Genomic DNA, 22,630 nt, shown 5'->3' with positions numbered 1-22,630 from the left:
CCAAGGATGTTTGAACTGACCCTGTGGTTGCAAGCATAGGTTGTAAGGAGTGTCCGGGTGAGTGCCCTAGCAAGTGAGTTACAAAAACTTGTCTCGCATGCATGTCTGTACGAACCATCGTCTTTGTCAACGTTCCTTCTACGCCACATTGAATCGTGATGAACTTGAAACAGCTGACGTTAAACATGCATGGAAAAAAAGTATGAAAAAATTGTGAATATGAATTACCCCTAAGAAAGTTAACACGAAGACTCATAATGCATTAACATCAGCATTTCATCACACACACACACACACGCACACACACACACGCACACACACACACACACACACACACACACACAGACAGTGACGTGCCATAAGTATTGCAAGAAACATGGCTGACGTCACCGGTGTTGAGCCAAACGGGCTCAACAAAAATACGTCGTAGAATAAAAACAGATGCATCACTTACCGAAACGTGTTAATATTTGGTAATAAAACCCTTCTGGATTATGACACTTCGAATTCTCTTTGGGATCGACCGGTATAAACTCTGAAAGTACACTTGTGGAAGAGTGGTCCAGATTTGCTGTACAGCAGCTATTAAATCCTCATGGAAGTTGATGTTTTCACAGCGTTTCTGAAGTTTATTTTTTACACATCTCCACACATTTTCTATTATATTAATGTCCGGGAATTGTGCAGGCCAGTCCAATCCTGGGATGTTATTATTCGTTTTCCAGGAAGTGGTCTTCCGAGATCGGTGTACAGGCGCATTGTCATCTTGAAATATCCACGGGCCGTCTCTTTAGCTACAACAGGCCACATATTGGCATTCAGTACATCAATATACTTGCCAGAGTTGATATTTCCTTCGACTGGAGTCAGTACGGCAACACCATTGTAACAAATATATCATTACACTCGCCATTACAGGACATTTCCAGACGTTTAGACATTCTGGTCTCCACATTTCGTCGGCCTTTCTCCAAACAGAAATAATTTTACTTTTTCTCAAAACAACTTGTGTTTCACCAGTGAACAACATTCTTCCACCTATCAAGTCCCCACATCAGTTTACCCCTACACCATCTGATACGCTTCTGACGGTTGACCTGTGAAATGGTGATACCCTTTCTTATCTTTCGTTTTTGTAATGCCAGCATGATGTAATGTCGCTGAATTGTCCTGCTAGAAACGTGATTGTAACGTTGAGAATTAAATTGTTCAGTTCTATCTGTCAGAGAACGTCTACTACTCTGACGAACAACGCGATAGTACAACGCGATAGTACAACGCGACAGTACAACGCGACAGTACAACGCGATAGTACAACGCGACAGTACAACGCGATAGTACAACGCGACAGTACAACGCGATATTACAACGCGACAGTACAACGCGATAGTACAACGCGACAGTACAACGCGATATGAACAAAGAAATGACAGCAATGGCATGTTGTGGCCAGCACAGTTTCCAGATGCCAATATCATAGAAAATTGTTGGATACTACTGAAAAATCGATGTTTACGTCCCGTGAGACTTGGGGCAAAAAATCGACGTGTGGGAAAATATATCTGTGAACTATATCAGAAACCTACAATTGTCTATTCCACGTCCTTTGAGGAAAATATTTGCTGCGAAGGATTACATCCCTAAATATTGAGGTAAGTACAAAAGTAATTTACTTTTTATGCGAGTTTGAATTTGACGCTACTGTACATTTCGCCAGTGACGTCAGCCATGTTTGTTTCTAAATATATGGCACACCGCTGTATGATGGGTTCATACTTTGGTGTGCATTACGTCAATGTGTATATTTCTAATGCTGACATCTGATGTAATGAAGCTTTTGAATGGTAGTCTAAAAGATAAGTCTTTATTAGACGTTTTCAGTGGGCAATGAACATAAGTCATTTGTGATACGTTTTGAGTGAGAGTTACGAGTATGTACATGTATTTTGGGAGTTTGTGAAACCATGATCTATGTTTACTGAAATCAAAATCTGTTTCCTGGAATTTTAACACAGTTTTAACACAATTGGTCCGTTGGGTTTTAACTATATTCCAGCAACACCCAACATGATACATTATAATGTAATGTTGTAGCCGGCAACCTCAAAAAGGGTAAAATTAGCATGAATATACAACACAGTAATCTGTGACAATTTTCTGTGCCTGTAATGGATTTAAAAATGTAGTTTTTAACAATTATTCTTGTCATCCACCCGTGTCATGACTGCCTCATTCAGAGCTGGAGGAAATCCTTGAATACCAGGCACTGGTAAAGTGATGCCTGCAGACATCAAGACCACTTTTAAGTGGTTCACCACCATGAAGAAGTGCAGTGAGCAAAAATATAATTAATACAGTAGGTATGACGTGAAAAAATAGAATGCCGATGTTGAGCCGATGCAGGGCCGATAAAGAATGCCGACGTTGGTCTGCAATCTTACTATTTTTCAAACCTTTCTGATGTAATTCAATTATCAATTCTTTTTGCCCTTCAGTCAATTCCTTCGCACTGCGAGCCATGTCGTCTGCGAGGCACGCGAAGGACGTAAACACAAACAATGACGTCATAAACGGTGTCATACAAAGAAGCTCTCAAATATGATCACTCCAAATTTTACAAGAAAACATTCAGTTGTTTTCCAAACAGAGGCATTTGTTTGCGGTATATATATGTGTTATAAATATAAATATAAATATATATAAAACTGCGTGCCTGCGTTCGTTTCTGAAGGTTTGCGGGGGGAAAATCCTCGTAAAAATGTAACGGAAAAAAGCTTTCTCCAGAAGAAAGGAGCTATTTTGAAAACGTTGACACTCCCAACTCATGCCTTCTAAAGCATTGACAATCAAAGATCTATTTGAATTATATTCATAAAATGTAATAAGAATTATAAAATGTAATAAGGTTTTTTTTGTGTATGTGTTTTGTTTTTGTTGTTGTTTTTTCGCTATTGTTGTTCTTAATTTTAGATGTTTTGAGTACCTTTTCCCCGGTACTTTCTTACCTAAGCTTTTTTACAAGGGCTTTTGTACCTACAAACTTTACAAACGTTTTGCATCACCATCAGTTTGTGTTTATGTTGGATGATCGAAGAATATACAATAACGCCACAAAACACCCTTTGTCCATTCAATTGACTGTAATCAAATCCTTTTGACTATTAACAAGAATACATCTGTTATCAAGTTTTGCCTTGTTATGCGTATTTCTTTGACACATTTCGTCCTTACTTGATAATCGACATGTATACTGCACTGAATCAGTGTAGACATGTGGGTAAACGTGAAATGCGCTAATGTAGGCAGCAAAGTAAAAGAAAAAAAACTGGAAAAAGGTAATAGCAGGAAAATATAATAATGTATGGATAACAACTTCTTTATTTCTATGATGCGGCGTTTCGGTATAGCTTCTTATACCGTTATCAAGCAAGAATGAAGCTATACAGCGCGGGGATTAAGTAAAGCAACATAAGGGAATGCATCAAAGGGATTAACAATAACATCAATGGGAGGAGGCGATTGTTGAGGAGGCGGAACAAGGAGTACATAGCAGATGGGGTGGGCAGTAATACAATGATAATAGGAGAATAGAAATAAAAGAAACTGTTATCCATAAGGTATTATACTTTACTACTGTCCATCCAGTGCCAATCAAACAGATCACAAAGTAAAGTGTCCATACAAATACAGCCGAGCCATTCTTCCTATTGAACAAGATGATGATCTAACCATTCGAGAGGAGGTCTCCAGTACAGCCGAGCCATCCCTCCTATTGAACAAGATGATGATCTAACCATTCGAGAGGCATTCTCCAATACAGCCGAGCCATCCCTCCTATTGAACAAGATGATGATCTAACCATTCGAGAGGCGTTCTCCATTACAGCCGAGCCATCCCTCCTATTGAACAAGATGATGATCTAACCATTCGAGAGGCGTTCTCCAATACAGCCGACCAATCCCTCCTATTGAACAAGATGATGATCTAACCATTCGAGAGGCGTTCTCCAATACAGCCGACCCATCCCTCCTATTGAACAAGATGATGATCTAACCATTCGAGAGGCGTTCTCCAATACAGCCGAGCCATCCCTCCTATTGAACAAGATGATGATCTAACCATTCGAGAGGCGTTCTCCAATACAGCCGAGCCATCCCTCCTATTGAACAAGATGATGATCTAACCATTCGAGAGGCGTTCTCCAATACAGCCGAGCCATCCCTCCTATTGAACAAGATGATGATCTAACCATTCGAGAGGCGTTCTCCAATACAGCCGAGCCATCCCTCCTATTGAACAAGATGATGATCTAACCATTCGAGAGGCGTTCTCCAATACAGCCGAGCCATCCCTCCTATTGAACAAGATGATGATCTAACCATTCGAGAGGCGTTCTCCATTACAGCCGAGCCATCCCTCCTATTGAACAAGATGATGATCTAACCATTCGAGAGGCGTTCTCCAATACAGCCGAGCCATCCCTCCTATTGAACAAGATGATGATCTAACCATTCGAGAGGCGTTCTCCAATACAGCCGACCCATCCCTCCTATTGAACAAGATGATGATCTAACCATTCGAGAGGCGTTCTCCAATACAGCCGAGCCATCCCTCCTATTGAACAAGATGATGATCTAACCATTCGAGAGGCGTTCTCCAATACAGCCGAGCCATCCCTCCTATTGAACAAGATGATGATCTAACCATTCGAGAGGCGTTCTCCAATACAGCCGAGCCATCCCTCCTATTGAACAAGATGATGATCTAACCATTCGAGAGGCGTTCTCCAATACAGCCGAGCCATCCCTCTTATTGAACAAGATGATGATCTAACCATTCGAGAGGCGTTCTCCAATACAGCCAAGCCATCCCTCCTATTGAACAAGATGATGATCTAACCATTCGAGAGGCGTTCTCCAATACAGACGAGCCATCCCTCCTATTGAACAAGATGATGATCTAACCATTCGAGAGGCGTTCTCCAATACAGCCGAGCCATCCCTCCTATTGAACAAGATGATGATCTAACCATTCGAGAGGCGTTCTCCAATACAGCCGAGCCATCCCTCTTATTGAACAAGATGATGATCTAACCATTCGAGTGGCGTTCTCCAATACAGCCAAGCCATCCCTCCTATTGAACAAGATGATGATCTAACCATTCGAGAGGCGTTCTCCAATACAGCCGAGCCATCCCTCCTATTGAACAAGATGATGATCTAACCATTCGAGTGGCGTTCTCCAATACAGACGAGCCATCCCTCCTATTGAACAAGATGATGATCTAACCATTCGAGAGGCGTTCTCCAATACAGCCGAGCCATCCCTCCTATTGAACAAGATGATGATCTAACCATTCGAGAGGCGTTCTCCAATACAGTGTCCCTCCGGTATAGCAACGTTCCAGTTGCCAGTGAACGTGTGAATGCTTTTACCACTGCTGATGGACTAAATGAACTGAATAATGCTACGGACATCTTCATGAATGGAAACTTTGCTATGTCTCCACCATTGGTCCAACAAATACATATGGTAAGGGTTATGTTTGGTCATAGTTTCCTGTCTTGTGTGTGCCATCTTGAGGAGAAAAACTCGCACTTCATCCGAGATATAGTTTTATACCGAATTCAAAACTGGGGTTGGCCAGAACGTTAGGCTGAATAAGAGTGAGCGAATATTGATTAACGCCGCATTGGCAATGTTGCAGCTATTCGCGGCGATGGCTCAATAAGAACATTTAGTTAGAAAAGGGGACCGAGAACATTGTTTATGGACTCAAAAAACTGTACTTTGTTCTACTTTGATCATAATTAAATAAAGAAACGTCTGAAAACTTTTACTGTTAACTGAAAACTGTTACTTTTTCCGTTTCTTTTTTCCCCTGTTACTGTTTTCCGATCACCTCGCATTACACAGTGATGTCTCAGCGCTACTTTAATGTTGGGATCATATTAAGCAGATGTTACAAATGGTAACGGATCGTTCATAGTTTATGGCTAGAGGGGGTGATGAGTTTTTAAGGAGTTGCATGTACAATGTGAATGAAACCTAATGACTCCCTGCTTGTCTTGTACAATATCAAGGATTCCCCTCCATTTGTACAAAACTGACGACCCCGCACCATCACCACCTCCCAGAATAAAATGACACCCGTCCCCACCTCCCTTAAAAACATCACCACCCTCTGCCACACCCCACCGACACTCCATAACCAAAGCCCTGTACTCCTTCCGCAGTCACGCACGGTGGTGTCCTCAGCATATTCCATCGTTGTCCACACTGTTTGAGTAGAGGAGCATGTTACCTTCGGGGATGCATCCCCCACAAGCAGTGTCAATGATGGCTCTGTTCTCTTGACGCGAAATACTTAACGGCCCTGAAGCCATGCGTTGTCCATGTCAGCTTGAAACCAAAGACACAGCATACAGCAAACACAGCATAGATATAACATTCATCCCAGTTATTTCCTGTATGTGATAAACGCATCACACAGTAGAAAAAATTAGGCAAATATGAAATCTTCGGAGTAAATCAAGAGGCACGTACTCTACAAAAGAAACAATATAAACAGAACGGTTAAATTTTATTGCTGTTTATAATCCATATAATATGGATTTAACACGTCTAGAGGAAGTTAGTGGTAGCTTGGTTGTGTTGTGGTAAAAGCGATTATTCGTCACCCGGAATACCCGAGTTCGATTTCCCAAATGGGTATAATGTGTGAAGCCCATTTCTGGTGTCCTGACTTAAGTACAGTATTGCTAAAAACATACTCACTCACACGACCACCCATTCACTTACTCACTCGCTCTCCCTCCTTCACACTCGCTCACTCGACTATCCATTCACTCACTCACCCACGCTATCTATCTGTGGTGTCAGTGATCCAGAATATGGCCACAACAGCAATGAAGACGTTGATAGCTTATGGTAAACTTTACGGCCTTTCTTACAGAGAGTGAAAAAGCACTTACTATACTTACTCACACAACAGGAATACCTTCATTATTCGCGAACCGCATTCTTGTTCCTAATGTGTTGATGTGAAAGAACCCGATTCGTTTACTGTGCTTTGCTTCGGTATTGCAATCTTCTGCTTCTCCATATCGTGGCGGCTTCATCTTGTTCCCGTTTATGAAAATGAATGAAATGTGAAATATGGTTTTATTATTTTCCTTCGCATGTATATGGTATACTAGACTTATATGCTCATACTGAAAGGGTAATCTTTTCATATTTTAGCCGAAGGATTGTGTCAAAGACATGAAAATATATGTTGTTGGAAGTCCATCAAATTTGCGAAAAATGACATTTTCGAAATAAAAATCGGTCAGATGCTTTGAAAGTCGCTTATCATTTCTACCCAAGGCACTCGTCAAGTGCAACTCTCAACTAATATTCTTCTTCATCAAATTATGTCCCTTGGATTAGAAACTAATATCCATTTAGGTTTATGGTTTATGGACTATCAGAGCATAACCATCTGGTTTAAAATGGTATAAACTCAATTAAATAGATGCATTAGCTGACTAGGATGGTTGTGTCATGGCTTTCTTTCACAACTGATATCTTACAAGGGTCTACACCTTATACTCACCTACAATGTTAACTAGTAATGTTAACCTGACCGCCACCTACAAGACTTTCTATATTTCACGAACGACTAACCGCATTGTCACTCCAGCTGTGAGCCGGAGACCATTTAGCAAATCTGTCTTGTCAGGCTGGCGTAAACGGTCGCGCTCTCTGGGAAAGACTGATACGTTAACATTACATCAGAGTTGACACATGTGGTTAGTCCGACTGTGCGCTGTGAATCAGTTAGGCGATATAACAACCTACTTTAACGTAATTCTTAAATAGTAACACATCCAGGGTGACCATGGATATACCCGGATTCTAAACCTGCTGACGCAGAGCTATTTTGCCGGATTTTGCCTTTGAGTGTGAGGATACGGTTTGGGTGGAAGTAGAACAGCCAAGACACGCTGGCACATTATAGAACAGAGAAGGCTGTTGAATTCTGGGGTTTGCTCGGCGAAGGCAGAGTTCAGTTGCATGCAAAGTCACAATGATATTGTATGGGCAGAGGTCAGGGTCGGTGAAACGCTCGCGAAGGTATTGGTGATTAGTGATCACTCTCTAATACGCTCTTTCACCAGACAGTCTTGTCATCCTATCGCTAAATAACAAATATACAATGTAACAACTACACAGACCTTCACTCCATAACGAGTCCTGAATTTGGAATAGCACTTGAGAATAAAGTGCAAATTTTGTTACTTTATATGTTTATTTTGAGTTGCAACTCCTCCATAATTTGAATGATAAGGAATCACCAGTGCACAAAGTCAGTAGTCATCACCATTAACAGATAGAGCCATTTCTTATTCATGAACTGCACAAAGTCAGTCGTCAACGCCTTTAACAGATAGATGCATTTCGTATTCATGACCTGCACAAAGTCAGTAGTCAACGCCTTTAACAGATAGAGCCATTTCTTATTCATGACCTGCACAAAGTCAGTTGTCAACACCTTTAGCAGATAGAGCCATTTCTTATTCATGACCTGCACAAAGTCAGTAGTCAACGCCTTTAACAGATACAGGCATTTCTTATTCATGAACTGCACAAAGTCAGTAGTCAACGCCTTTAACATATAGAGGCATTTCTTATTCATGAAGTATAAAACATTGTTATTACTTACTGATGGCTGTACTCTGATCTAGTGGTAATGTGTTACGCTCTGATCCGGTAGAGCCTTCTACTAGATACGACGCTTCATTGTTACAGTTCTGGTTGGACTTTTTCGGATAGTGTCCAACGTTTCTGTCGCATCACTGAGTAAGGGTGAAACGGTATACCGCGGTGTTGGTATACCGCGGTATTTCGCCGTTGTATACCTTTTCGTAAAACGTCTAAGAAATCGAATCATGTTGACAAAGTCTGTGCATTCCTAGATGACCGCCATTTGATGATTGCCTTGAATATCGTCTTATTAAATCTACAACTCAGTAAGACACCAGTACCTGGCTTCCTTTTTCTTAGTTCTTTCAAATAAAAATATTTTTCCAAGCGTGTTACACCTTCTGTAACTACGTACATTACGTAAACAGGTCATTTGCAGTAGAAAACGAACTGTTACGGATCGTAGACATAAAATTCAAATCAAAATAAACCTGAATACGTTAGACTTCAGAATAAATGCAAAACAATGATCAGATACATAAAAAAACAATTTTCTTAAATGTTCTCAATTTTCTTACAACCACACACGTTTTATGAAAAAGTTTCGAGTAGAACATGACCACTGCATTTACTGAGAAAAACTGTAAAAACGAGTGTACACTGAGAGGTAACCTACCTCTCATATTTCCTCAGTAAATCTACCTTAGAATCTAGAAATTCGGAACTGCTACTATTCCAAATTAATACCTGTGTGAGATTTCATACTTTTTATTGAATTAATGTCCAGCAGATAAGCTCATTCAAATTAAGATCGAATTACAATTCTATATACTGAATAATCAGTGTTTAATTTTGCAGCACGTATCAGTGTCATTTATTAAATCCAATCAGTTAAAACATCATCGGCAAAATTTCATTAAACAAACCCTACTTGATACACATGATATTACACCTCGATATATTTTGTTACAGCTAAGGTATAAGAAATCCCTAAGGAACCAGCAAAATATAACAGTGAAAGGTTTAAATTATTCAAAAATATGTATTGACCAAAGAGCAAGATACAATGATTCAAAACAGCTCAAGGTTTTTAGTACAACGCAGCTGATTCAAATCTAAAGCAATGGGTCAAAATATAATATCAACTCACCAAAGTCTTGGTTTGAGAGTGAGAAACAGTCACACTGATTTGGTTTTCAGTGAAACAGTTCTACTAGATCTTTCGCAGCGACATTTCTTGAATGTAGGTCGAAAGTTGACGAAGAAGCAGACAGACGTAGATAGGCCGAATGATGAATCAGCTCAAGTAAAACTTCGAGTGTAAGTCCGAGTGTGTCCCTTCAACACAACAACCGTCCTTATATACACAGCACTGATTCTCGAGCATTCCAACAATGTGTGTAACCTTCACGATCGGCCTCGTGTTTGCCAAGTGTAAAAACACACACCCAACGGAAGAGTGCCTAAAGAGAGGCAACTCTAAAGCGCTATCTTAAAAGGCGAGCCGGTAAAGTACTGTTACCGTGATACGAAATGTGACCCATTATAACTATCACTCAAAACTCTGAACACTGTGACCCAATAATAACTATCACTTAATCAATAAGAATGCAAGTTACAGGAAACACACTCTCGTAACAGTTTCAACAACTGGTCACCTATGAACGTGACGATTTGACCTGAAATTAGGTCGATATTATTTACAGGCATATGAGTGATCTCGCGTGAGATCTGGAATGCATGCTATTACGAAAAATACTGATGATTCCGCTAAGGATCACCTACTATTTTTTATCGAGTTCTTATGCTTTATGTTAATTTATTTAATGTATTTAATATCTTTAATGTGTCCTGATTATCTAAACATAAAAAATGCATTATGTGTCCTAATTATCTGAATGTGAACAATGCATTATGTGTCCTGATTATCTAAATGTGAACAATGCATTATGTGTCCTGATTATCTAAACGTAAAAAATGCATTATGTGTCCTGATTATCTGAATGTGAACAGTGCGTTATGTGCCCTGATTATCTAAATGTGAACAATGCATTATGTGTCCTGATTATCTAAATGTAAACAATGCATTATGTGTCCTGATTATCTAAATGTGAACAATGCATTATGTGTCCTGATTATCTAAACGTAAAAAATGCATTATGTGTCCTGATTATCTGAATGTGAACAATGCATTATGTGTCCTGATTATCTAAATGTGAACAATGCATTATGTGTCCTGATTATCTAAACGTAAAAAATGCATTATGTGGCCTGATTATCTAAATGTGAACAGTGCGTTATGTGCCCTGATTATCTAAATGTGAACAATGCATTATGTGTCCTGATTATCTAAACGTAAACAATGCATTATGTGTCCTGATTATCTAAATGTGAACAATGCATTATGTGTCCTGATTATCTGAATGTGAACAATGCATTATGTGTCCTGATTATCTAAATGTGAACAATGCATTATGTGTCCTGATTATCTAAACGTAAAAAATGCATTATGTGTCCTGATTATCTGAATGTGAACAGTGCGTTATGTGCCCTGATTATCTAAATGTGAACAATGCATTATGTGTCCTGATTATCTAAATGTAAACAATGCATTATGTGTCCTGATTATCTAAATGTGAACAATGCATTATGTGTCCTGATTATCTAAACGTAAAAAATGCATTATGTGTCCTGATTATCTGAATGTGAACAATGCATTATGTGTCCTGATTATCTAAATGTGAACAATGCATTATGTGTCCTGATTATCTAAACGTAAAAAATGCATTATGTGGCCTGATTATCTAAATGTGAACAGTGCGTTATGTGCCCTGATTATCTAAATGTGAACAATGCATTATGTGTCCTGATTATCTAAACGTAAACAATGCATTATGTGTCCTGATTATCTAAATGTGAACAATGCATTATGTGTCCTGATTATCTAAATGTGAACACTGCATTATGTGTCCTGATTATCTAAACGTAAACAATACGTTATGTGTCCTGATTATCTAAATGTAAACAATGCGTTATGTGCCCTGATTATCTAAATGTGAACAATGCGTCATGTGCCCTGATTATCTAAATGTGAACGATGCATTATGTGTCCTGATTATCTAAATGTGAACAATGCATTATGTGTCCTGATTATCTAAACGTAAAAAATGCATTATGTGTCCTGATTATCTGAATGTGAACAGTGCGTTATGTGCCCTGATTATCTAAATGTGAACAATGCATTTTGTGTCCTGATTATCTAAATGTAAACAATGCATTATGTGTCCTGATTATCTAAATGTGAACAATGCATTATGTGTCCTGATTACCTAAATGTGAACAATGCGTTATGTGCCCTGATTATCTAAATGTGAACAATGCATTATGTGTCCTGATTATTTAAATGTGAACAATGCATTATGTGTTCTGATTATCTAAATGTGAACAATGCATTATGTGTCCTGATTATCTTAATGTGAACAATGCATTATGTGTCCTGATTATCTAAACGTAAACAGTAAGTTATGTGTCCTGATTATCTAAATGTGAACAATGCATTATGTGGCCTGATTATCTAAATGTGAACAATGCATTTTGTGTCCTGATTATCTAAATGTGAACAATGCATTATGTGTCCTGATTATCTAAATGTGAACAATGCGTTATGTGCCCTGATTATCTGAATGTAAACAATGCATTATGTGTCCTGATTGTCTGAATGTGAACAATGCATTATGTGTCCTGATTATCTAAATGTGAACAATGCATTATGTGTCCTGATTATCTAAACGTAAACAATACGTTTTGTGTCCTGATTATCTAAATGTGAACGATGCGTTATGTGCCCTGATTATCTAAATGTGAACACTGCATTATGTGTCCTGATTATCTAAACGTAAACAATGCATTATGTGTCCTGGTTATCTAAATGTGAACACTGCATTATGTGTCCTGATTATCTAAACGTAAACAATACGTTATGTGTCCTGATTATCTAAATGTGAACAATGCGTTATCTGTCCTGATTATCTGAATGTGAACAATGCATTATGTGTCCTAATGCTCGTCTCACCTGATCCCGTCATAACAATAAGTATGGGTACCAGGCTAGTGATCCAGCGAGGTTGAGCTGTTGGGATCGAGCTCACATGTGAGCGGCTGTATAAAACTTGGAGTCAACTTTGCATGCAGACACTTTCGGTGTTGTCACAACCCCTGGTGTACAGTGCACAACCCTGTGCACTTAAAAGAACCCACGAATCCTTTGGTATATGACCAGGTGGTGGCCACATGGATACGTGAACCCACGAAACAGTTGGAAGATGACCAGATGTGGCCTCATGAATACATGCAAACACCTAGCTGCGGGTACAGCAACATGCAGTAAACTTGGGCAGCGTAATGTGACTATGTCCCAGTCCACCGAGCTGTGAATGGGTACCTCGGTAGGCTGGGAACGCAACAAATAACTCGGTGTACCTAGAGGCAGCAAGAGCTGTATACTCCCAGGGAGTTGAGACTGATCATACGATGAGCCGTTCAGATTGACATCCAATGATCGAGGGAACTAAAACGTCAGCACCTTGAGCAACCTAGTAGCCTGGATATGGGTGCTATATAAATATCCTATAATAATAATGATAATACACAGGCATACAATAGTATGTTGTTATATTATGGTGGCAGTGCTATATGGCCGCCAGAAACCGAGACAGCAACAAAGAAAGCACAGTATTCTTACATATATTCATCAGAAGAGATCCCTAAATTGCCTTGAAATTTATTGATTGGAATGCGAGGCAAATCATTTCACAGCGAGAGTTTGCAGACGACATAAGAGAAACATATTTAGCTACAGCTATCTCAGTTCCATCAATTTACATTCGCAAAACATCGGTAATTTCCGTGCATCATGCGCCATTTAATGTTATTGGAGAAAAATATAACTCCACCCAAGTACCGAATGAGTTGCTATTGGCAGAGGGGTGTATTGCAATGTACCTCGAGTGTAAGCGGGGTACATTGAAAAAAAACAAAAAAAAACAGAAGAGCACTCAGCCAATCAGAATAGGTAAGATAAATAAGACTAGTCGTCATGGTGTTTTGTCATCAGGGGTTTGTAAATAGTTCGTAGCAACATGCGCTGTTCGTAAGGTCTGATTAAATCGATCTGGTAGTGAGGCGCCATGATGAGGTTGATTCCGTAAGTCATTTATTTTTATTAATGCACCTTTGTTCCCTCGAAAGACATATGATAGATGCAGCACTCTCTTTCCTGCAGTAGTTTTCAGCATGAAATTTATTCAGAATGGTACAGAGAAAGACGGACGCACGTCCACAAAGTGCAACGTAGGACTCAACTTTGACGTCCACTTTAAACGAACGGACGTTCACAAATGAGCCATCTGTTGCTTGCATATTCAACATTTGTCGACCACTTCCAGTTGTGATACTCAGCGGAGACACCCGGGTTGAACAGGTTGACGTTGTAGTTGACATAAGACACTGGTTGGTGAGGTCCCCATCTGACGTACGTCATACGTGTACCATCCTGCCACCTCCACTCTGACGTACTCTTGTCGTAGTAGCCTCCTACCCAGTAGCCATCTGGCTGAGGAGAACCTGTTCACACAACAGTGAGAAATACATTGCAGGGGTACTAAGAGATTGCGAGATGAACCGTTAAATATTCGGCTTCGGGATAGGTTTGAGTAGATGGTTCTGAGTGAAGTGTGTTTCGAGACATTGACACTGTATCGGCGCAGACAGTTATTCTCAATTTGAATTTAAACACTTTTAGAGATGCCACAAGTTTCTGGATGATTAACTTCTAAATTTTAACAATGGCGACGTTTCAGTATAGTTTTTATACTGTTTTGAAACATAAGGAAGTTGATCATCCATAAAGTCAACTCTGAACCAACAACTTCCAGAATACCTCGAAAACAAATCTTTTGCCCAGGGAAATGTGGGACATTTGACAACCGTAAATGATCTCGCAACGGTGTTCTCTTAAGAAATAAACATATCTAGATTCTTGTACAGGAACGCCTTTCCGCGGTGGAAGGTTGAATTTAGTGATATTGACTTGTTAAACTAGGTCATTCAATGACATGGTAGCAGGGTCCCCCTTAGACATTTAAATTGTCTTGGGGAGTCAAAATCCAAATTTTGGGGTCAAATAATATACAAAGATAATAGACAGAACAAATAATTTCATTTTTTTCAGGTATATGCCTCTAAGTCTGAGTTCTAAAGACTTATCGCGTGCACTTTCGCATCAGTTTGAAGCCAGAAATAAATTTAGCTACATGTATTGCTTAAACCATTGAATTGTGTGGCTTTGATTTGTGATTTCATTGCATCGGAAGCGACGCAGTGTTTGTTATTATGCGTATGTTTACTTTACACTGCGTCATATACGCAGGCTTCCGCTTCAAAGGGAACCCTGCGGTAAATTCTGTTTGTACGGTAAATCTTGACCCTCTAACATGAACATTCAGTAGAATAGAACAGCAATACGTCTGATGAAACAAGTGTCACGCCCTGTTTGGAAAACCCCATGGCAACACAGCTGGCCAGCAATGACAGCCCCATGGTTGATAGTCTGAGCAACGCTCAAAACATTGTCTGATTTTATTTCTCTCTCGCATTTTCCGCAGTTTTAACAAAATGATTTTGATGACCTGAGAGAGTGTTGAGGTAGTTGGTAATGAAGTCGTCCTCTGTCTTGTTGTTGATGGACATGAGTTTTGCCCCTAACTGCTTGCAAAGAACATCCCCCTCATGCCAGGTGTGAGAGGAGTTGACAAACAAGTAGCAGGATCCGGGGCCGGTCAGGTAGGTGTGTGGGCACACTGAAATGAGTGTCGAGGTGTATATAAAATACATCTCGATATGAACTTGGTAAAACGAAAAATGAAACGTGGACTCTGAAATTTTAGCATGAGTGAGTGTGTATGTAGGACCAAAATGTAGGTTTTTCTGTGGAATTTGGAACATTGGAATTTATATAAACGTTTGGATTGTGTCTCGATGTGGACAAGGTTAGTGACATTAGTACGGTAATCGTAATTATTATTAGTGTTAGTGTAAGTATAAGTGTGTGGGGGGTACGGGGGTCGGGGTGGTGGTGGTGGTGGTGGTGGTGGGTGGTGGGTACAAGTGAGTGAGGTTATGTGTGTGTCTGTGCGTGTATAGACAGAAATTTCTGAGTTTCTGTAAAGGAACATATTTGTTTTCGTTTCAACAATTTTGACAATCAGCTGAATGCGTCGTTAACAGATTTGTCATTTGAACCTACGAAGATCAGTCCAATATCCTGTTGGTTTATTTCTGTACCCACCTTGACCTACATCTTTGGGCATATTCCTTATATGGTGATTAGCGTTGGGAATTGGGTGAAATTGATGATTGATGATTGCTTCATTCACCATCGTAGAAAACAAATGGTTTTCCTCATTTGTCAGATTCTCCTATCCAAAATGTTATTGCAGACCATAATGCATTTACTACTTGAATGTGATGACTAGTATATCATGAAAATGAACTTCCTTGAGTCTTCAAGAAATATTCAACCATGACTTTTCAGTTAGTGAAGTGTGTCTTCTAAGAATTAAACATATTTCAAACCCTGACGACTTCGAAGATAATTATGTTCCATGGCCAAGTGTTTAGAAGATTAAAACAGTGTTTCCAAAATAGTTTTGTTTTAGATAAAAGAACTTTGAACAACATCTATATTGTTTGAACATACAAGCGCTGTCAGTGAGTGATAAACTAATAAAGTTGTGACATACGTGACAAATATAAAATATTGGTCCCGTGATTAATTTGACATTTATCTTACCTTACTCATAAATGTCGTTTTCTGGTGTGCTAATCGCTCTTCTATTGTTTTCAGTGTACCCCGCTGTCAGTGGCAACCCACTGGGTACTACTTGGTGGTACTTCTTTATTTCGAATAAGGCTGAATCAGGCATAGTGCACGGAAATTACCGATGTTTTGCGAATGTAAATCGATGGAAAGGAGACAACTCTAAATCTCTTTTGCTCATCTCGTCTGCAAACTCTCTCGTAGGCTATGAAAAGATTTGCTTTGCATTGCAATAAATATTTTTTCACGAAACGTTCAAATGTAGTCCCTTTGAATATTGAAAAGGGGAATTACACCACGGCGACCTTACTAAGACAATATCTGCCGAAACTGTACGATACCCGTTCTTCAAACAGTTCAAAATTGAAACATTGTCCACTGGTCCCCCGGAGCCCATGGGTTGATATTCCCTCAATGTTTGTTTATGTACCCCTCGGAGTTCCAGCTCAGGGAACATAAACAAACATGGAGGGTACATCAACCCATGTTCCCCCGCGTGACCAGTGGACAATTGATAGGGTACGACTTGGTCAAACATTCGTGATGTTCATGAAACATGATCCATAATTCTTGTGGGGACTCTTCGATTGATGAAGACTGTATCCATCTATCCGTAACCCTAGTGGGTAATGTATTTAGATATCGTGTCCTTGGAAAACGTTCTTCGACTCTTAATGATAATCTTATTTTGTATGGTATCCTCATATTGTATTTATGGTTGAACAAACGTTTACACGTCCTCGGTTGTAGGAATTACTCTCTTATGTCACGTACAGAGCTCTGTTCATATGTCTTTGAAATACACGGATGCCAACGTCATGAATATTGTGTTTCAATATTAGTAAGAAAATGAAGACTGAAAAGTGTTTACGGTTCAAGAATTGATCGTTCTTTACATGAAATACATGGATGCCAACGTCATGAATATTGTGTTTCAATATTAGTAAGAAAATAAAAACTGTTTACGCTTCAAGAATTGATAGTTCTTTACAGGACCCCTTCGCTTGGCTTCAGCAGTGACGTCAAAGAAATGCTCGCTTCTGTAATATGTCTATGTTATTTGTGTCAGCTCACTGAATTATTTATTTAAATTGCATTAGCCACCGTCCTTTACTTTGTGAAACACAGACCCTATAATTTTACTGTGTTTGGATACAACATGCCCGTGAAGATCCGGATTAGAATTGGTCTTTAACAAACCATGCCGCTTGTTAGAGCTGCCAACGTGATTGGTTGCTCAAACGCAACTTGGTTGCTACATATCGTCGTTTCCCAGCTGCGTAAATCGATGCGCATCACTGGATTGTCTGGCCCAGACTGGACTATTTACAGACCTCCGCCATATAGCTCGAATATTGATGGGTGCGGCGTAAAACTCACTCTCGCGTCATGCCAAAGAGCGACTATCTTACATATGTGACAGTCACGTATTTGTGCGTGAGTGTGCCACTCTAACGTTAATGTTAGCTAGTATTAATATTACCACAGAATCTGCATAATGTGTTTAGTGTAGTTAGCTTTAGTCTTACGTTTAGCTATTGGGGCTTGTGTTGAGGTAAGTATTAATAGTACTAGTCAGTGTCGAAATTACGTATGGTAGTTCGCTTTAGTCTTACGTTTAGCTATTGGGACTTGTGTTGAGGTAAGTATTAATAGTACTAGTCATTGTCGAAATTACGTATGGTAGTTAGCTTTAGTCTTAAGTTTAGCTATTGGGACTTGTGTTGAGGTAAGTATTAATAGTACTAGTCAGTGTCGAAATTACTTATGGTAGTTAGCTTTAGTCTTAAGTTTAGCTATTGGGGCTTGTGTTGAGGTAAGTATTAATAGTACTAGTCAGTAACGAAATTACTTATGGTAGTTAGCTTTAGTCTTAAGTTTAGCTATTGGGACTTGTGTTGAGGTAAGTATTAATAGTACTAGTCATTGTCGAAATTACTTATGGTAGTTAGCTTTAGTCTTACGTTTAGCTATTGGGACTTGTGTTGAGGTAAGTATTAATAGTACTAGTCATTGCCGAAATTACGTATGGTAGTTAGCTTTAGTCTTAAGTTTAGCTATTGGGGCTTGTGTTGAGGTAAGTATTAATAGTACTAGTCAGTGTCGGAATTACTTATGGTAGTTAGCTTTAGTCTTAAGTTTAGCTATTGGAGCTTGTGTTGAGATAAGTATTAATAGTACTAGTCATTGTCGAAATTACGTATGGTAGTTAGCTTTAGTCTTACGTTTAGCTATTGGGGCTTGTGTTGAGGTAAGTATTAATAGTACTAGTCAGTGTCGAAATTACTTATGGTAGTTCGCTTTAGTCTTAAGTTTAGCTATTGGGACTTGTGTTGAGGTAAGTATTAATAGTACTAGTCAGTGTCGAAATTACTTATGGTAGTTCGCTTTAGTCTTAAGTTTAGCTATTAGGGCTTGTGTTGAGATAAGTATTAATAGTACTAGTCAGTGTCGAAATTACTTATGGCAGTTAGCTTTAGTCTTACGTTTAGCTATTGGGACTTGTGTTGAGGTAAGTATTAATAGTACTAGTCAGTGTCGAAATTACTTATGGCAGTTAGCTTTAGTCTTAAGTTTAGCTATTGGGGCTTGTGTTGAGGTAAGTATTAATAGTACTAGTCAGTGTCGCAATTACTTATGGTAGTTCGCTTTAGTCTTAAGTTTAGCTATTAGGGCTTGTGTTGAGATAAGTATTAATAGTACTAGTCAGTGTCGAAATTACTTATGGCAGTTAGCTTTAGTCTTACGTTTAGCTATTGGGACTTGTGTTGAGGTAAGTATTAATAGTACTAGTCAGTGTCGAAATTACTTATGGCAGTTAGCTTTAGTCTTACGTTTAGCTATTGGGGCTTGTGTTGAGGTAGGTATTTATAGTACTAGTCAGTGTCGAAATTACGTATGGTAGTTCGCTTTAGTCTTACGTTTAGCTATTGGGACTTGTGTTGAGGTAAGTATTAATAGTACTAGTCAGTGTCGAAATTACTTATGGCAGTTAGCTTTAGTCTTACGTTTAGCTATTGGGGCTTGTGTTGAGGTAGGTATTTATAGTACTAGTCAGTGTCGAAATTACGTATGGTAGTTCGCTTTAGTCTTACGTTTAGCTATTGGGACTTGTGTTGAGGTAGGTATTTATAGTACTAGTCAGTGTCGAAATTACGTATCGTAGTTCGCTTTAGTCTTACGTTTAGCTATTGGGGCTTGTGTTGAGATAAGTATTAATAGTACTAGTCAGTGTCGAAATTACGTATGGTAGTTCGCTTTAGTCTTACGTTTAGCTATTGGGACTTGTGTTGAGGTAGGTATTTATAGTACTAGTCAGTGTCGAAATTACGTATGGTAGTTCGCTTTAGTCTTACGTTTAGCTATTGGGACTTGTGTTGAGGTAGGTATTTATAGTACTAGTCAGTGTCGAAATTACGTATGGTAGTTCGCTTTAGTCTTACGTTTAGCTATTGGGACTTGTGTTGAGGTAGGTATTTATAGTACTAGTCAGTGTCGAAATTACTTATGGTAGTTAGCTTTAGTCTTACGTTTAGCTATTGGGGCTTGTGTTGAGATAAGTATTAATAGTACTAGTCAGTGTCGAAATTACTTATGGCAGATAGCTTTAGTCTTACGTTTAGCTATTGGGGCTTGTGTTGAGATAAGTATTAATAGTACTAGTCAGTGTCGAAATTACTTATGGCAGTTAGCTTTAGTCTTACGTTTAGCTATTGGGGCTTGTGTTGAGATAAGTATTAATAGTACTAGTCATTGTCGAAATTACGTATGGTAGTTAGCTTTAGTCTTAAGTTTAGCTATTGCAGCTAGTGTTGACATAAGTATTAATAGTACTAGTCAGTGTCGCAATTACTTATGGCAGTTAGCTTTAGTCTTAAGTTTAGCTATTGGGACTTGTGTTGAGGTAAGTATTAATAGTAGTAGTCAGTGTCGAAATTACTTATGGTAGTTAGCTTTAGTCTTACGTTTAGCTATTGGGGCTTGTGTTGAGATAAGTATTAATAGTAGTAGTCAGTGTCGAAATTACTTATGGCAGTTAGCTTTAGTCTTACGTTTAGCTATTGGGGCTTGTGTTGAGATAAGTATTAATAGTACTAGTCAGTGTCGAAATTACTTATGGCAGTTAGCTTTAGTCTTACGTTTAGCTATTGGGGCTAGTGTTGAGGTAGGTATTAATAGTACTAGTCAGTGTCGAAATTACTTATGGCAGATAGCTTTAGTCTTACGTTTAGCTATTAGGGCTTGTGTTGAGGTAAGTATTAATAGTACTAGTCAGTGTCGAAATTACTTATGGTAGTTAGCTTTAGTCTTACGTTTAGCTATTGGGGCTTGTGTTGAGATAAGTATTAATAGTACTAGTCATTGTCGAAATTACTTATGGCAGATAGCTTTAGTCTTACGTTTAGCTATTGGGGCTTGTGTTGAGATAAGTATTAATAGTACTAGTCAGTGTCGAAATTACTTATGGCAGTTAGCTTTAGTCTTACGTTTAGCTATTGGGGCTAGTGTTGAGGTAGGTATTAATAGTACTAGTCAGTGTCGAAATTACTTATGGCAGTTAGCTTTAGTCTTACGTTTAGCTATTGGGGCTTGTGTTGAGGTAGGTATTTATAGTACTAGTCAGTGTCGAAATTACGTATGGTAGTTCGCTTTAGTCTTACGTTTAGCTATTGGGGCTTGTGTTGAGATAAGTATTAATAGTACTAGTCAGTGTCGAAATTACTTATGGCAGATAGCTTTAGTCTTACGTTTAGCTATTGGGGCTTGTGTTGAGATAAGTATTAATAGTACTAGTCAGTGTCGAAATTACTTATGGCAGTTAGCTTTAGTCTTACGTTTAGCTATTGGGGCTTGTGTTGAGATAAGTATTAATAGTACTAGTCAGTGTCGAAATTACTTATGGCAGTTAGCTTTAGTCTTACGTTTAGCTATTGGGGCTTGTGTTGAGATAAGTATTAATAGTACTAGTCAGTGTCGAAATTACTTATGGCAGTTAGCTTTAGTCTTACGTTTAGCTATTGGGGCTTGTGTTGAGGTAGGTATTTATAGTACTAGTCAGTGTCGAAATTACGTATGGTAGTTCGCTTTAGTCTTACGTTTAGCTATTGGGGCTTGTGTTGAGATAAGTATTAATAGTACTAGTCAGTGTCGAAATTACTTATGGCAGATAGCTTTAGTCTTACGTTTAGCTATTGGGGCTTGTGTTGAGATAAGTATTAATAGTACTAGTCAGTGTCGAAATTACTTATGGCAGTTAGCTTTAGTCTTACGTTTAGCTATTGGGGCTTGTGTTGAGATAAGTATTAATAGTACTAGTCAGTGTCGAAATTACTTATGGCAGTTAGCTTTAGTCTTACGTTTAGCTATTGGGGCTTGTGTTGAGATAAGTATTAATAGTACTAGTCAGTGTCGAAATTACTTATGGCAGTTAGCTTTAGTCTTACGTTTAGCTATTGGGGCTTGTGTTGAGGTAGGTATTTATAGTACTAGTCAGTGTCGAAATTACGTATGGTAGTTCGCTTTAGTCTTACGTTTAGCTATTGGGGCTTGTGTTGAGATAAGTATTAATAGTACTAGTCAGTGTCGAAATTACTTATGGCAGATAGCTTTAGTCTTACGTTTAGCTATTGGGGCTTGTGTTGAGATAAGTATTAATAGTACTAGTCAGTGTCGAAATTACTTATGGCAGTTAGCTTTAGTCTTACGTTTAGCTATTGGGGCTTGTGTTGAGATAAGTATTAATAGTACTAGTCAGTGTCGAAATTACTTATGGCAGTTAGCTTTAGTCTTACGTTTAGCTATTGGGGCTTGTGTTGAGATAAGTATTAATAGTACTAGTCAGTGTCGAAATTACTTATGGTAGTTCGCTTTAGTCTTAAGTTTAGCTATTGGGGCTTGTGTTGAGGTAGGTATTAATAGTACTAGTCAGTGTCGAAATTACTTATGGCAGATAGCTTTAGTCTTACGTTTAGCTATTGGGGCTTGTGTTGAGATAAGTATTAATAGTACTAGTCAGTGTCGAAATTACTTATGGCAGTTAGCTTTAGTCTTACGTTTAGCTATTGG

The 22,630-nt window shown here is 38.8% G+C and overlaps 1 protein-coding gene across 1 annotated transcript in view; it reads right to left on the bottom strand.

Annotated features, from left to right (window-relative positions):
• Positions 1-13,969: 13,969 nt before the first annotated feature.
• The window catches only part of LOC137260205 (uncharacterized), a 44,768-nt gene continuing 36,107 nt past the window's right edge, over positions 13,970-22,630 (bottom strand). The window contains exons 6-7 of the mRNA XM_067797899.1: positions 15,375-15,545; positions 13,970-14,310 (exon numbers count right to left, since the gene is read on the bottom strand). Coding sequence (XP_067654000.1) covers positions 14,063-14,310; positions 15,375-15,545 — 419 coding nt within the window. The 3' untranslated portion in view covers positions 13,970-14,062. The remainder of the gene's footprint in view (positions 14,311-15,374; positions 15,546-22,630) is intronic.

This window comes from Haliotis asinina, chromosome 13 (assembly GCF_037392515.1).
Source record: "Haliotis asinina isolate JCU_RB_2024 chromosome 13, JCU_Hal_asi_v2, whole genome shotgun sequence".
NCBI classification, from domain to species: domain Eukaryota; kingdom Metazoa; phylum Mollusca; class Gastropoda; order Lepetellida; family Haliotidae; genus Haliotis; species Haliotis asinina.
Note: the sequence above shows the minus strand (reverse complement) of the source record. Positions and strands in the feature narration are given on the sequence as shown.